Below are 15,049 nucleotides of genomic sequence, written 5' to 3'. Positions count from 1 at the left end.
AGCCTGGACAAGGCGACACAGCACCGCATCTCTCCGTGGCTTGAGTGACTCTTGTCCTTGTGGAAGCAGTCCTCCTGCCTCCTCCAGGGCCAGGTGGGCTGGAAACCAGCTCCCTGCACTGAGTAACACAAGGCTAAGCAGACCTCAAGGACTTGGGTCCCACATATAGAATCACCTGGGAATTCCAGGGTGATATGCTGCAGCATGCTTGTGAGTATGGGTGCGACCTGGGCATCTGGAATGTTAAAAGCTCCCCAGGTGATTCTGATATACAGCAAATTTTGAGAATCTCTGCCGTGAGTCAACCTGTTTTGAATCATGGCTCCACCACATATTAGCTGTATAATCTTGGGCATGTTACTTAATCTGCCAGTGCCTCAGTTTCCTCATCTGTAAAACGGGTACAATAAGACATGTTGTGGATATATATATATATATATATATATATATATATATATATATATATATATATATATATTTAATTTCAAAAAAGGTGGTATTGGAGGAATTGAACCAAAGGCCTCTGACTTATGCTAAGCTAGTGCCCCACCACCAAGCTACATCTCCAGCCTGTGCTGTGGGGATCAAGTTAAACATTTTACTGTCAAGTTCCTTTCCCAGAGTCTGGGACAAGGAAACGCCAGAGTGAGAATCTGAACCTAGACTGTGTCTCCCAGCATGAGCTGGGGCTGGTGGGATCCCCAGCTGCCAACAGGCAGCCCTTGCTCCATGCTGGACCCTGTGCTGCCCACTGTGAGGCTTGGGCCTAGCTAATCCCAGACTGGTCTGAATGGAACCTTCGCCTAGCCCCCACGAGTCGAAGGGTCTCGAGAAAGCTATTTAATCTTCTATGCTTCAGCTTCCTTAATGATAAAGTGGATCTAAAATGGGAGTCTTGTTGTTCTTTGCTGTATGGGGATGGAACCCAGGGCCTTGCACTGGCTAGGTAAGCACTCTGCCACCAAGCCACAGCCAGCCTCTTAAAATGGGAGTTTTTACATGGGATTATAGGAAGGATTAGATGAGTTAATTCTCACTAAAAGGACTTGGCTTCCCATCCACACTCACCAAGTATTAGGTTTTTAATGTCTCACTTACAGGCTCGTTTCTCTAATCTCCCCGTCCGCAGAGGCGACGGCTGGGTGAGCCTTGCCTCCTGGGATCTCATGTTCAGCACAGTTCTCGAGAGTCACTGACCTGTAAACACTACGTAAGATAACAAGCGAGGGGTTAAGAGGAGATGGCCATATCATTTGTATTTTCATAAAGGTATACTCTTATTGTAGGCAACACTATTAAAATAAAACATCATAAAAATTCAGTTTGCATTTCTTTATAACAAATTCTCCCAATATAGTCTCGATCATAAAATTCTTCTTTCCCCACTTTTTTCTCTTGTCTGAACCCTGTCTTTGTGATTCCACCTCAAGTGTCCTGGGGGGGGGGAAGGTTACCACTGCTCATGGAGTCTACACCTGGGAAGGGCGCCGACCTCCATTCTTCCTCCACAGAGTTCCTAAGGGTTGGGGACAGGGGTGTCTGACCCACAAAGTCTTGGGGATGGGACCCTTATAACTGGTCAGGGTACCTGGGCTGGAAGTTAGACTCAGTGAGGACTGGTCTTTGAGCACCTTCTCTTGGAGTTTCTTGCTCTTGTCTTGCTCCAAATTCTGAGCTCCCACAGAGGCACTTCACCACCTTCCACAAAACAGCTCTCAGCGTGGGTGGGAAGGACGGAGCTGGGCCGAGCTGCCTCTGCCCCCTTGCCTGGTGCACTTCCTTCTTGGCTTGGTCCTGTTGCTGGCTCTTTGAGGCTGGGACTATGCAACAGCCCTCGATTCATCCAGGAAGAGGCACCATGCTGGTGAGGGTGATCTCTTTCAAAAAATGGGAATAATGTTATTTCTGCTTGTCCAGATCTACATGCTCATTGTAAAAATAAAATAGACAGGTACAACGTAGAGGGTGAAAATCACATACATAAACATCACCATATTTTTACCGGTAGGAAAAAGAGAAAGGGAGACAGACTTGCCGGCTCCGTCAGCCTCGGTTTTGACGCTGAGGCCCATTACCGCCACCCCCTATCTTCTCACTTTGTTGTCAACAAAACATCTGACCCGCCAAGGGGTGGTTTAAATTTTGCTAAAAACAGAGTAATGACACTCAGACAAAAGCAAAGTAGTTTCTGTCTATTTTGGTTTCTTTAACACTAAGCACAGATTTCTCTGGAAGGGGCTGGAGCTGGCTGGTCTCCTGCACGGAAAGCCATAGCTCAGCGAGCACTGGGTTTCTTGACTTTCCTGACCTCCAGTCTCGCTCCTCATTCTTGATGACAAAACACATTCAGTGCCCTTGATTGATCTAGCAGAGAACCTGCAGTATTGGAGGATGGATCTCTCCCAGCCTGCCTGCAAAGGGAGCACCTTACCTGCCGTGGCCTCGTCCTGAGAAGAGACCTCCCCGTCCTGGCTGAGCCTGGAGGCTGTGCACATCCAGAACCCCTCAGCCTTCGGGAAAGGCTGTTTATCTGGGCCATTGATGCCTACTCTTTTCCTGCTGCCACTTTCCCCAATCCTGTTGTATGTGACCAACACTCTCCGGTTCTTCTATTTGTCTCTTGTCTTTTCTTGCTTCTGGTTGCCAAGCTGCTGGGTTTGGGGGCTGGAAGGGGTCATGGACCTACCTTCATCTTGTAAGATGAGGTCCCTGCCCCTATCAGGCAGGTGGAGGGTTATTTTGCTAGTCTGGATCAGAGCTGGGCCTGGAAGCCCTTTCTCCCTCCCAAGCCCAGTACCTGTACCTGCTGTCCACTGGTGGGATGGTTTCAGGGGCACTTGGCTTGTGAACATGCTTAGGAGCATGCATGTCTTGGGAAGTGAGTGTAAGAGGCTCAAGGAGCAGGTTATCATTAATACCCTCCCCCATTTTCATGGCTTGAATCAGTTCGGGCTTTTTGCTTTTTCTGAGATTCATAACACTTGTTTTCAAGATTAAATTATCTCATTTAGAGGCCTAATGGAAGTGGATGTCCTTGCTTGTGAAGAATTGGAGACATGGAAATTGGACCGCAGGCCCAAGCAGCCAGCTGACAGCATGCACCATGGGGCAGGGATCACCCAGGTGAGAAATATCAGCACTTAAACCTACAGCCTGTCATTGGTTGTAGAGGCTGGGGTGCTCCTCCAAGGACTTTTCTGGAGTCTAAATAGAAGCATCCAAGACACACCGGAAGGGGGTTTCTTGAAAATCATGATGCCATAGGCCAAGCCCCCATTTGTCTTCTTTTTTGAAATGGGGTCCTGTTTGCTGCCGAGGCAACTCCTGGATTCAAGTGATCCTCCACCTCGACCTCCTGAGTGGCGGAGACGACGGGAATGAGCCAAAACACCCAGCTGTCAAGCCCCTTCCTCAACCTTCAGGCTGGGAACGGAGCTCTCACCAGCCCCTTCCTGGGTTTTACCTGAATCACAGTTGGTACCAGAAATACCCCTAGAAATTAACCTTCTTCATGTTCCTCATGCTTTGGGGGGTTTACACTATCATGAGTATTACCTGAATAGAAAATCCAGACCCTGAATTCCTGTCTTCCTGCTCCCCCCCATTCAGGGGTTCTGGGGTGAGTCTGGGCATGTTTATTTTTAAACAGTTTTCTGGGTGATCCTGACCATGGGCCATGTTTGGACTCTCACAGGTTCACTTACAAAATCACGAGCCACTCAAGCAGGAACAAACTTTATTTCTGAACTCCACCAGCACACTCCACAGACGCTCCCGGGGAAATTGCCGAACCACACATGCGGCGTTCTCCAGGGCCACACTACACCAACAGCAAATCCCTCCTCTGGAATTCCCTCCTATCGCACTTCCCCAACCAATGGGAACTCTCCGGGAGTCCCCGGGAGAGCTCCAAAGTAGCAGGCCGAGGCGGACAGCAGGGGTCTAATATCCAATTGAATGCAGATCTTAACATAATCACATCATCTCAATGGCTTGCTGGCGTCATCTTTCAACCCAAAATGCCATGCATCATTCCTACTTGGCTATGGCTCTCAGCAACTTACTACCTAAACACCTAATGCAGTAGGTGGGTCTCCCAAAGTCACAGCATTTACAGGCAAGGAAACAGAGGAAATGGGCTTTCCAGAGACAGGAAGGAAAAGCACCTGACTCCGTGCCATTCTGAGGATTGAACCCAGGGTCTTGCATCTGAGATGAATCCCCAGAATTTATATAGATATATAATCTTCAGTTTCTTTTTTTTTTGGTTGTTGTTGTCAATGGATCTTTTATTTATTTATATGTGGTGCTGAGGCTCGAACCCAGGGCCTCACACATGTCAGGCAAGTACTCTACAACCGAGCCATGACTCCAGCCCTAAATCCCCAGCTTTTTTAAAAAAAAAACTTTTGAAACAGGGTCTTGCTAAGTTGCTGAGGCTGGCCTCAAAAGTGTGATCCTCTTGCCTCAGCCTCCCGAGTCTCTAGGATTAGACGCATGCACACCACACCTGGCAGGAATAGAGGAATTGCTTTGCTGTAGCTGTGGCTTCCTGCAAAAGTGGCTGGGGCAGAGCTACCTGCAGCCCAGGTTGAAGGAAGGGCCCTTGCCTGCACTGGTACCTGCTGCAGGGTTACAGGATAGGGAGGGGCAGGATGACAAGGCACTGGCAGGAGTTATTTTCATGCTTTTGGTGAGAATAGGGTCTTTCTGGGACCCTGCAGCCCAGAAGCCTCTGCCCTGACTATGCTGCTATTCTCTCTGCCGACAGAAAGCAGGGGAGGGAGGGTGACGCCCCCTCTGGTGTTTTGATGATTGCCCTGAGTTTCAGTGGTAGAATCTGGCTCTGTGGGATGTATAACTAAATGAATATTTGAAATGGTAATTAATGCAGGAACTTTCATTAACCACTTGTTATATGCTGGAACTGTAGCATTCACTCTCATGTTGAAAGGGGCACAGTAGGATTTTGACAGGGCCTGTCACATTCTGTGAACCAGAATGTGTCCAAACCAGGGAAACCACCCTGAGAAATGGTACCTGTTAGAGACCTGCCTAAGGCTTTAGATGAGCCAGACTCACAGGGGAGCTTGCACGGTAGTCATAGAACCCATCAGCGTAACACTGGCCTGGCACTCACTATACAGTAAGCACCTTCACCAGTTAATTTTACCCTTCATGATGGGTAGTATTATCCACATTCTGGAGTTCAAGAAACACTTCTGAGCTAGTTAAGGGTCATAGAGTTGGAAAACAATATAGCCAACTCTTCAATCCAGCTGGCACCAAAGCCTGCAGAGAGGAGGCTCTATCCAGTGGCTCTATGTGCCTTTCCCTAGGCATCCTGGTTATTCAAGGCAGGACTGCTTGTTGCATGTGGCTTTATATTCCCAGCTGCACTAGCACAGTTCTAGCAAAGCTGACTGAATTGAAACAGAAAAATGAAGTCCCAAGGGACTTGTCTCCATGCACACAAATCTACAGCTTCCATCGTTCACATGCAAAGCTGTATCAAAATAAGAATAAACTGCTCAGAAAATAAAATGGATTAAACAAAAAATTGCATCCTATACAATTTTTTTTTCACTTGGTTTTCTATGGAAAAATTAAAAAAATATGATCGACACTGTGGGATACCGTGTACCAAAAATAATTTTTTATCATATTATCAATGGTTTTTTCGGAAGCTTTCGTTGCCCTTTCAAAACCTGGAAGAAGCAAGGTAGTCGATTCATTTAATTTAGAAGCGTGTACCTCCATCTGAATAATAAAAACCTTTTTTAAAAAAGTAATTCAACGGACATAGTTTCACTCGTACGACTGACTTTCGCAGCCCGTATCTGCAGAAGAAACGGCGGTGAACCAACGAAAGTGGCACCGCGGTAACCAGGGTAACCGGATGGGAACTCCGGATACTCCTCCGCGTTCTGGGAAGCGCGGCAAGAACGCTCCCAGAGGCTTGGCCCGCCGGCCACGCCGTAGACCGCGGTGCACGCCGGGCCTTGGCAATATGGCGTCCTCCTGGATGTGCTGATGAGAGGAGTTTCACTGTAGCTCCAAGCCAGAGGGCAAAACTCCCTTAGCGCAGCAAGCCCAGGTTGCCCGTTCTCTCCGCAGGTCGGTGTCGCCCGCTTCTCGGGTCTCGTTCTCTGGCAGGAGAAAGCCACGGGGCCGAAGGCCAGCGCCAGCCAGGCCGCGGGGACCCGGGGCTGAGGAGCCGGCCGCCGGCGAGCACGATGGGCCGGTCCTGGCTCCTGCCGCAGCAGCTCCGGCGAGTGCGGGACCCTCAGGGCTGAGACTGCTCGCGCGAGACCCGAGGCGCGCAGAACCTGTTCCCCTCGGCCGGAGGCCTCGGTCCGGTTGGCGCAGTCGGCGAACCCGCACCAAGGGCGGGCGGCCTGCCCGTCCCTGTCCTCGGGTCTGCCGAGGCGTTGGAGGCCGAGAGCGGGGTCATCGCGAGGCCTGGAGTCTCTCGGCCCTTGACAGCTGGGCTCGCAGCCCCTCCGGGAGCTGAGAGCCTCGGACGAGCCGGCGCCGCCTGGGACCCCGGTGTGCGTGTGTCTGTGCGGAGCCCCTTGGGCTGCCCCACTTGCCACCGGCTCTTCCCTCCCCACTTCGACTTCCCGCGCAGAGTTAAGAGAAAGGGTCCCGGACTTTTTGCTGAATAAGGATCTCCGCAAACTCCATTCATTTATTTTCCGACCCCCCCCCCCCCGTTTCTGTATCTTATTTCAGTAATCCTGGTACACACTAGTTTTTAAGGCTGGAGGTTCTCGAGCGCTTGCTGCCAAGGACTCCCCCACCCCCTCCCCCCCTGATGGAGTCCGAGATGCTGCAGTCGCCCCTTCTGGGACTCGGGGAGGAAGACGAGGCCGATCTTACAGATTGGAACCTGCCTCTGGCTTTTATGAAAAAGAGGCACTGCGAGAAAATCGAAGGCTCCAAATCCTTAGCTCAGAGTTGGAGGATGAAGGATCGGGTAAGTGGATTCTCACGGCACCCCTTGCACTTGGTAGTTTTTCCAGGGAAGAAAGTTCAGACTTAGAATGAGTGTCGCTGAGAAAGTGCCAGTATTATTCCCCCAGCCCCCCACCCATGTTGCAAACCAACCAAAGAGCAAAAACTATTTGATTCCAGTTTTTGGTTGAAAATGGGAAAGGCTATTTTGATTAGCTGTTATTCACTGGATGGAAACGAAATTTTAATTCAGACAATAAAAATTAAGCAAATTAAAAAATACAGCTTTGCAAGTATTACGTGTTCTTTGATATACTTATTGCTGTTAATACTTAGAAGAAAGACAACTTGGAAAAAAATTTTTCTTACCCATGTAGTGTTCAAGTGGGGTGAAGTGCAGAAGTTTGGTACAGTTATGCCAGGAAACTGGGAGACTACTGGAAAAGGTTTAACTGGTAACAAATTAATGCAAACTTCTTTTAAAGTTGCAGTGAGCTTCATCCTAGTCTTCTAAACTTTACTCCCTATATGTGGTTTCTTGTTGCTGTAACTTGGACATATTTTCTCCAGTGGAAATTAGGGAGTCTGGGGTGTGGTGGGTTAGCATTTGGGTCTAGGTCTTAGGAGTTCTCATGGTGTTGGATTGTGGACAGTGACTACAAGTAGGTGGTAGGTAGGAAAGGAAACAGTCAATTTTGTTGAATCTGCCTTTCACCAACGCTTACCTATTCCCTGGTCTCCAAAGCAAAAGAGTGCTAATATATCTCACCTGTGTACACTTATAATATGTCTTTTTATGGTTTGTTTTCCTTTAAGTTGCTTTTATTTGTGTGAACATTTCAGTGGTATAAAAGGAAAAGCTAGTCTGACAGTGTGTGACTTGCTCTAGGCTTATGTATATTTTTATAGAGGATTATTGTTTTTTTTAGTATATGATGTTGAAAATATACAGGGGCACTTGACCACTGAGCCACAACCCCACCCTTATTTTATATTTTATTTAGAGACAGGGTCTCACCGAATTGCTTAGCGCCTCGCTTTTGCTGAGGCTGGTTTTGAACTCGCAATCCTCCTGCCTTCGCCTCCCAAGCTGCTGGGATTACAAGTGTGCGCCACTGAGCCTGGCTCAGTCACTCATTGTTAACCAGTGCTTCATTTGTTGTTTTGGCTTACTTTTGAAAGGTTAGGAAAATTTGTTTCATCCAAAAGCAGTTTAAAGAGTAAAGTTGGTCATTGTGAAAGGCTGTATAACTCTATCTTATGGACATCTTTAGTACTAATTATATAGTTAAAAACATTTGTGGTTGCTATGCATATATGGAAAGAAATTTATTTTAAAGCAACTCTTTAATTTTTTTCCTGTTCTACTCAAAGAGCCTTCTTATGTCATTCTTTTGAAATGTAGTTCCTTTTGCTACATTAAACCTATGCTCAAACTTTTTTCAAAACTGATTAATGGATATATTTTCGACCTTTTAGTTTAAACATTAATTTATAAATGGTCAACATCCCCTCAGAAGCTCTTATTAAGAAAAATAAGGATTCTGTGAATCTTAGTAACTACCAAGATTGCTATTTAGAAAAGAACAGGTGAGAAGGTTTGCTGTTTGTGACCTGCCCACATGCACACACATTTGTGAACGGCCCAACATGCATGTAAAGGGCATGTTTATCAACGGTCCCACACACATGCAGAGTGTGTCAATGGTTTATTTCAGAGCAACAGTTTTCAGGCCTCCCTGATTCCATCCCACATCTTCCAGGCACAAGATCCATCCGAAACCAATTATCCCCATGCCCAATTTCCAGTAGGAAAACAAACTGTAATAACTATAAATTATTGTAGCAAAACACACATGGGGGAGATACATGTATTTATGTACCTGTTTAGCCATGAGTTTATGAATGATTCATTTTGAACTGTAATTTATGTACGTCTAGTTATTTATAAATTACAAGCCAAAACACTGTTAATACATGTATGCATCATTCACTATACACAGAATTAACCAAACAACAAACTAATTTGACAATGACAATATCAAACTAATAGTAACTTAGCAATTAAAATGTGATAATAGAGGTATCTGAAAACCAGACTGACTGAAAACAGAGACAAGCAATCCTAGTTGAGAATGAACATGTGCCATAGCTGGAAGGCTGGCAGATGCTGAGGGGCAGGAAAGTCTCTTGGGGTCATAAGTCAACTTTGGTGAAGCTATAAATTTAGGAATCTGTAACAATATGTGTTAGTGCTTACATACTGTGTCCTGGTTAGTGTCTACATGTGTCTAGGCTCAGGGGCGCTGCTTTGTGGCCATCCTGTGAACATAAACCTTGCTTGGAGGAGGCAGAGAGGACACATTCAAGAAACAGCACATGGGCAGTCCCGAGGTAGGCCCTCTTCTGAGTGGTACTGCATCTCCCTGCCTCTCTCCCTCGCCCTGCACCCTCCCCTCAGCTGCTCTGGGAGGCTCTGTTGTATGCCCCTGGGACTGCTCTTTATGTGGTCATTGTTTGTTGCTGAATCAAGGTCCCTTCTCTGTCTTTTTTTTATTTTTTAAAAAATTTTTTTAATATTTATTTTTTAGTTGTAGTTGGACACAATATCTTTATTTCATTTATTTATATGTGGTGCCGAGGATTGAACCCAGGGCCTCACACATGCTAGGCGAGCGCTCTACCACTGAGCCACAATCCCAGCCCCCTTCTCTGTCTTAACCTATGTGACCTCTCAGCAGCTTTCCACGCCGTTGACCACTCTGTCCCTTGTACTGTTCTTTCCTCACTTGGCCTCAGTGTCTCCCTGAAACTCTGGATTCTTCCTCAGTTTCCTTTATTGTTTGGCACCTAATTGGCTAGTTCTGATGAGTGGCAGCCTCATCAGGGCCGTGATTTCAATGCCATCTACATGCCCATGATGCTGTGACTCCATCACCATCTCGGATCCCCCTCATAACATGCCACACTGTTATTCATTCATTTATTCAAGCTGTAAATCTAGAGTTTATCATTGATGTTTTCTCCTCATCACCCTCCATTTTCATTTGTAGATCCTATCACCTTTACCCCCAAAGCATATCTTGTATTCCTTCATTTGGTGTCCACTGCTGTGTTCCCAGCCTAAGCTCCACCATCTCTTGTCTGGATGACTGCAGGTACATCCTGATTCTTGCACTGCACATAATGGTCTTCTAAAGGTTTAAATCAGATTCTGTTACTTCCTTCCTGGTGTTTTCCTGGCTTCCTAAGAGTTTGGGGCAGAGTGTACCCTCTTCTCCCTGGCTCACAAAGTCTTCCGGTCTGGCGGCAGACTTTGTGTCTGGCGCCTACTTGCCTTTTCTGTTTCCTGGATAGTGACACCTGAGATGCTCTTCCCTCTGGATCTTTGCACACCTGATTCCTCCTCCCTGGTTGCCCAAAGCAGCTACCCAGACACTTATGGCCATTTGTGATCACTAAATTTCGCTGACATCCTCCATGCTCCCTACTCTATGTTAGTCTACAGTACAGTGCTTGGTGCATAGTAGGGATGCAGCAAAAATACACTGAAGGGTCCAGGCATGGTGGCCACCCTGTAATCCCAGTGACTCAGGAGATAGAGGTAAGGGTTGCAAGTTTGAGACCAGCCTGGCAACTTAATAAGTTCCTGACTCAAAATAAAAAAATAAAAAGGGATAGGCATGTGGCTCAGTGATAGAGCCCTTGCCCAGATATGCGAGGCCCTGTGTTCAATTTCCAGTACTATCAAAAAAAAAAGTACTGATGGAAAAGTGAACAGTGTACAAACGACTTCCACACAGATTACATCTCTTAAGGCTCAACATTATTGTAGTTAGTTACTTAGGGATCATGATCTCTGTTACTGATGAAGAAACTAAGGCTTTGATTTAAATGGCTTGCCTAAAGTCACTAGGTTATATGGCTGGCACTGAGAGGAAGCAGAACTTGAGAAACAAAGCCTAGTTGGAAAAAAGCAAAATACAAAATGGTCATAATCTCTCTCTCTTTTTTTTTTTTTAGTTGTAGATGGACACAATACCTTATTTATTTATTTATTTTTATGTGGTGCTGAGGATCTAACCCAGTGCCTCACACATGCGAGGCAAGTGCTCTGCCACTGAGCCACAATCTAACCCGCCAAATGGTTGTAATCTTTCAACTAAAAGGCTGAGAACTTATGGGCTCTCAAACAGGATATATTAGGAGAATAATTTAGGTGGTGATGGTGACATGGAAGTAAATGGGAGACCAGTGTTAAGCAGACTGGGAATGATGCTGGAGACCAAGCTTAGCCCAGTGTACTTGCAGAGTGTTCCCTGTGCTCCCAGGGCTCCTGGGTCAGGACTGTCTCATGGTAACAGAAGACATTATTGGTCTTTACACCCTGCCCATTCTGACACTGATGGTGCAAAAGTGACAGTGAATCAGACTGTGGTGTCTTAGCACGACTCCAGGCAGCAGTGCAAACTGTAGCCATGGTTCCTGTCTTCTTTGCCATGCACTCACAGTGAAGAAAATTCTAGTTTCTCGTGAGAATATCCTTAATAAAGCAGTGAAAATAATTAGTTTTACTAAATCTCAACTCTGGAGCCCACAGTCTTTCAATTCTTGGCATAATGACCTTTCTGCTACATGTGATCCCAGTAGTTGTCTGGAGGAGGAGCCGAGGCTGCAGGCCAGCTCCTGCTTCCCTGGATACCAGGTGCCCCAAAGGAGGGCTGACAGGCCTGCTCTGGACATCAAGGTTGGCAGTTGACAGGCACATGTTCAGATATGAGCAAGTGAACTGTCACTTTAAGAAAAACAACTGGCAATATTTGTTGCCAATGAGAAAATTTGAGCTTTCAAATGAAAATTAGAGTTTTGGAAAACTTGTATCTCTTCCTGTGAGCCCCCCAACTCCCTGATACTTAAAGACTCTTATGATGACAACATGGTGATATTAATACATGTAACTTTTAAAATATCTTTATTTTGTTTGTTTTTATTTTATTTTTTATGTGGTGCTGAGGATCGAACCCAGTGCCTCACATGTGAGAGGCAAGCACTCTGCCACTGAGCCACAACCCCAGCCCATGCATGTGATATTTTGACTGATGTATAATGAATTATGTCCACATTTGAAAACATCTGCATGATTCAGCAAACCAGTATTTCAAAATGACCAATCCATGAAAATGCAAAATCATTCATAGGCAAGTGATTCATTCAAAGTTAGACCAGTGGATTTTACTATTCACTGATAGGCTTTCACATTGATAGATGTTGCAACAAAAGTTTAAGAAACTCTCACTCAATGTTGATAAAAATCAAAGGAAAATGCTCTTAGTTGTTTGGACACTCCGATACTCTTGCCCTTTCTAACCATGTGTCTTTGTGAGGTCAGATTTTCTTCCTATACTTCAACCAAAATAGCATATCATAACAAATTGAATGTGGAAGCAAATGTTAGAATTCAGTTGTATTTTCTTTAAAAAAATTTTTTTTTTTTAGTTATTGACGGACCTTTATTTAATTTATTTATTTATATGTGGTACTGAGAATTGAACCCAGTGCCTCACACATGCAAGGCAAGTGCTCTACCACTGAGCTACAACCCCAGCCACCCCAGCTGTATTTTCTGAAGTTACATAGTAAAAAGATTTGGAAGAATGTAGCAGTGCCACTTATCTCACTAGCACCAAAAAACCCCCCAAAACAAAAAAACATTGGTGATTGAACCTATAGCCTTGTGTGTGCTAGTCAAGTGTTCTACTGCTGAGCCATGTCCCCAGCCCACACTAGCACTTTCTGAAGATATTTTTTGCATAGGAATATTGTTTGATACATAATGAGTTTATAGAGTTACTTTTAAGTGAATTAATGAATTAATTTTTTTTTTGTTTTAACCTCTAACATGGAAAATGATGATAAGTATTAACTCATGAAAAAAAGGTCTTCGGGGGTCTCCAGAAATCTTGTTTTTCTTTATGTTGATGGATCTTTATTTTATTCATTTATTTGTATGTGGTGCTGAGAATAGATCCTAGTGCCTTGCACATGCTAGGCAAGCACTCTACCACTGAGCCACAACCCCAGCCCCTCCAGGAATCTTTAAGAGTGTAAAGGGGCCGCTGGCAAAAGTTTGAGAGTTGTAAGCATGGTTAAAAGAGTGGGCATCAGATGTAAACCAACTGGTAGGGTTTGAGGAGATGAGGTGGTTGGCCAAAATGTCAGACAGTGACTGAAACTGACATTAGATTGGAGCCCAGAAGACCTAATAATTTGCACTCTTTCCATTCTCTCTTTGCCTGTGTAACTGTTGGGGGCTTCAGACTTGGAGCTGGGAGTGCTTTTCCGGAGAGTCAGTGTCTTGGAGAGGCATTGCCTGCCATGTAGCCTTACAGTGCAGGCAGGGCCTCCAGACTTCCACTGTGTCCAAATGGGGTACCACTGCTTGCTACCCAGTAGGATCTTTGAGTGGAGGAGAATTGAGCCAGTCTGGTGAGGAGGCAGACAGAAGTCTTTACTTCACTTGCAGCATGCTGTGCCCAGGAGGACAGAGACAAGCCAGCAGCTAATTATAGTACACTGATGAATGTGTTGGTTATGATGTCTGCAGGGAGAATGACGCTATTACCAGGAGCACCTTGGTTTTATGTTAAGTAGGAAATCATCTGAGTTGTACTTTTGTGAAACATAAAGCTTTCATACTGACGAGTAGTAAACTCAGTAACCAATGACTTAATGTGCTTGTGGTTGGGGAGCTGCTTCTAGGTGTAAGCTGGGGAATGCCAAATATGATTTTTGTCCTCAGGGACTATGGGTAGAGTGGAGGCTTTGGGGAAAGGTGATCCCAAGAGGAGAGGGAGCTGTGGTGTTCCAGGTGAGAGGCCACCGAACCCGAAAAGAGGCAATCACAGTAAGGCCGGAGGACAGGACATGGAGAAGGTAGAATCACTGGAGTCTGGTCAGAATGTGGGGCTTAAAGAGTGGACAGAGCTTGGGAGCGGGACATTGACCATTTGGTGGTCTTGTCACTCTCTTCATTGTACTTGAAATGTGAACTTTTCTTAGTGTGTCTCGTGTGAGTCTCAGGAGTGAAAGAAAACCATCCACCTAGATTAAAAAAACCCTGCTTTACGAAAATGTGCCATTTTCCATTTTGAGCGATGTGCTGTAGAAGAGTCCTGAAATGGATATGAATGCTTCCTCCTCATTATCGCCATGTAGGATGCTAAAGCTAGAGTCTTAACAAGGTGGTGTGTGGATTACATGTGGGTGGTGACTCCAGGTTGCTGACTCTCCACCTTTACTCCAAACACACCAGAAGGGTACTGGGGTCACTCTGTTTCAGCGGAGTGAAGTTTGAACCTTTTTCTTTTAATTAAATACATAGAAAAATGCCATTCTTGGTAAATTATTGGATTATGCATTGATGTCATAACAAGTTTTTAAACCTTGAACTTGTCAGGCACTGGAAGGTGTGACTCTGCAGAGAATTTTTGTACCTTTAGAGGCAGAACAGGAAACAGCTGGTGAGAAGACAGTCATTGATAACAGGTTTTAATTTTACCCAGCCATCATACTTTGTTCAGATGATTTTTGTTCTTGACTAGTACCATTTTGTATTTTTAAATTTTGGTGTAATTTAAAAAATTTTTTTTTTAACATTTATTTTTTAGTTATAGGTGTACACAATATATTTTATTTTTATGTGGTGCTGAGGATCAAACCCTGTGCCTCACGCATGCTAGGCACTCTACCTCTGAGCTACAACCTCAGCAAATTTTCGTGTAATTTTAAGTTTATAGAAAATACTTTGGGCCGGACGCGGTGGTACACGCCTGTAGTCCCAGGAAGCTGAGTCAGGAGGATAGTGAGTTCAAAGCCAGCCTCAGCTACTAAGTGAGGCACTAAGCAAGTCAGTGAGACCTTGTCTCTAAATAAAATACAAAATAGGGCTGTGGATGTGGCTCAGTGGTTGAGTACCCTGAGTTCAATTCCCAGTACCCGCCCCCCCCCCAAAAAAAAAAAAAAAAAAAAAAAACAAGTTTGTTGAATAGCATAGTGAACTTCCTTATACTCTTAAGGCAAATTCACCAGTTGA

At 45.3% G+C, this 15,049-nt stretch overlaps 1 protein-coding gene across 2 annotated transcripts in view; it reads left to right on the top strand.

Moving 5' to 3' along the window:
- The first annotated feature begins 5,999 nt into the window (after nucleotides 1-5,999).
- Rptor (regulatory associated protein of MTOR complex 1) overlaps nucleotides 6,000-15,049 on the top strand; it is a 339,912-nt gene continuing 330,862 nt past the window's right edge. Inside the window, exons 1-2 of one of the 2 annotated variants that reach the window (XM_046463332.2) lie at nucleotides 6,000-6,117; nucleotides 6,736-6,979. In XM_046463332.2, coding sequence (XP_046319288.1) covers nucleotides 6,818-6,979 — 162 coding nt within the window. In that variant the 5' untranslated portion in view covers nucleotides 6,000-6,117; nucleotides 6,736-6,817. Of the gene's footprint in view, nucleotides 6,980-15,049 lie in introns of both variants that reach the window. The other variant, XM_046463333.2, reaches the window with a different exon arrangement.

Source organism: Marmota monax, unplaced genomic scaffold (assembly GCF_021218885.2).
Source record: "Marmota monax isolate L192 unplaced genomic scaffold, Marmota_monax_Labrador192_F-V1.1 WCK01_AAM20220418_F8-fsc00220, whole genome shotgun sequence".
Classification (NCBI taxonomy): Eukaryota; Metazoa; Chordata; class Mammalia; order Rodentia; family Sciuridae; genus Marmota; species Marmota monax.
This window is presented reverse-complemented; position numbering and strand designations above follow the sequence as displayed.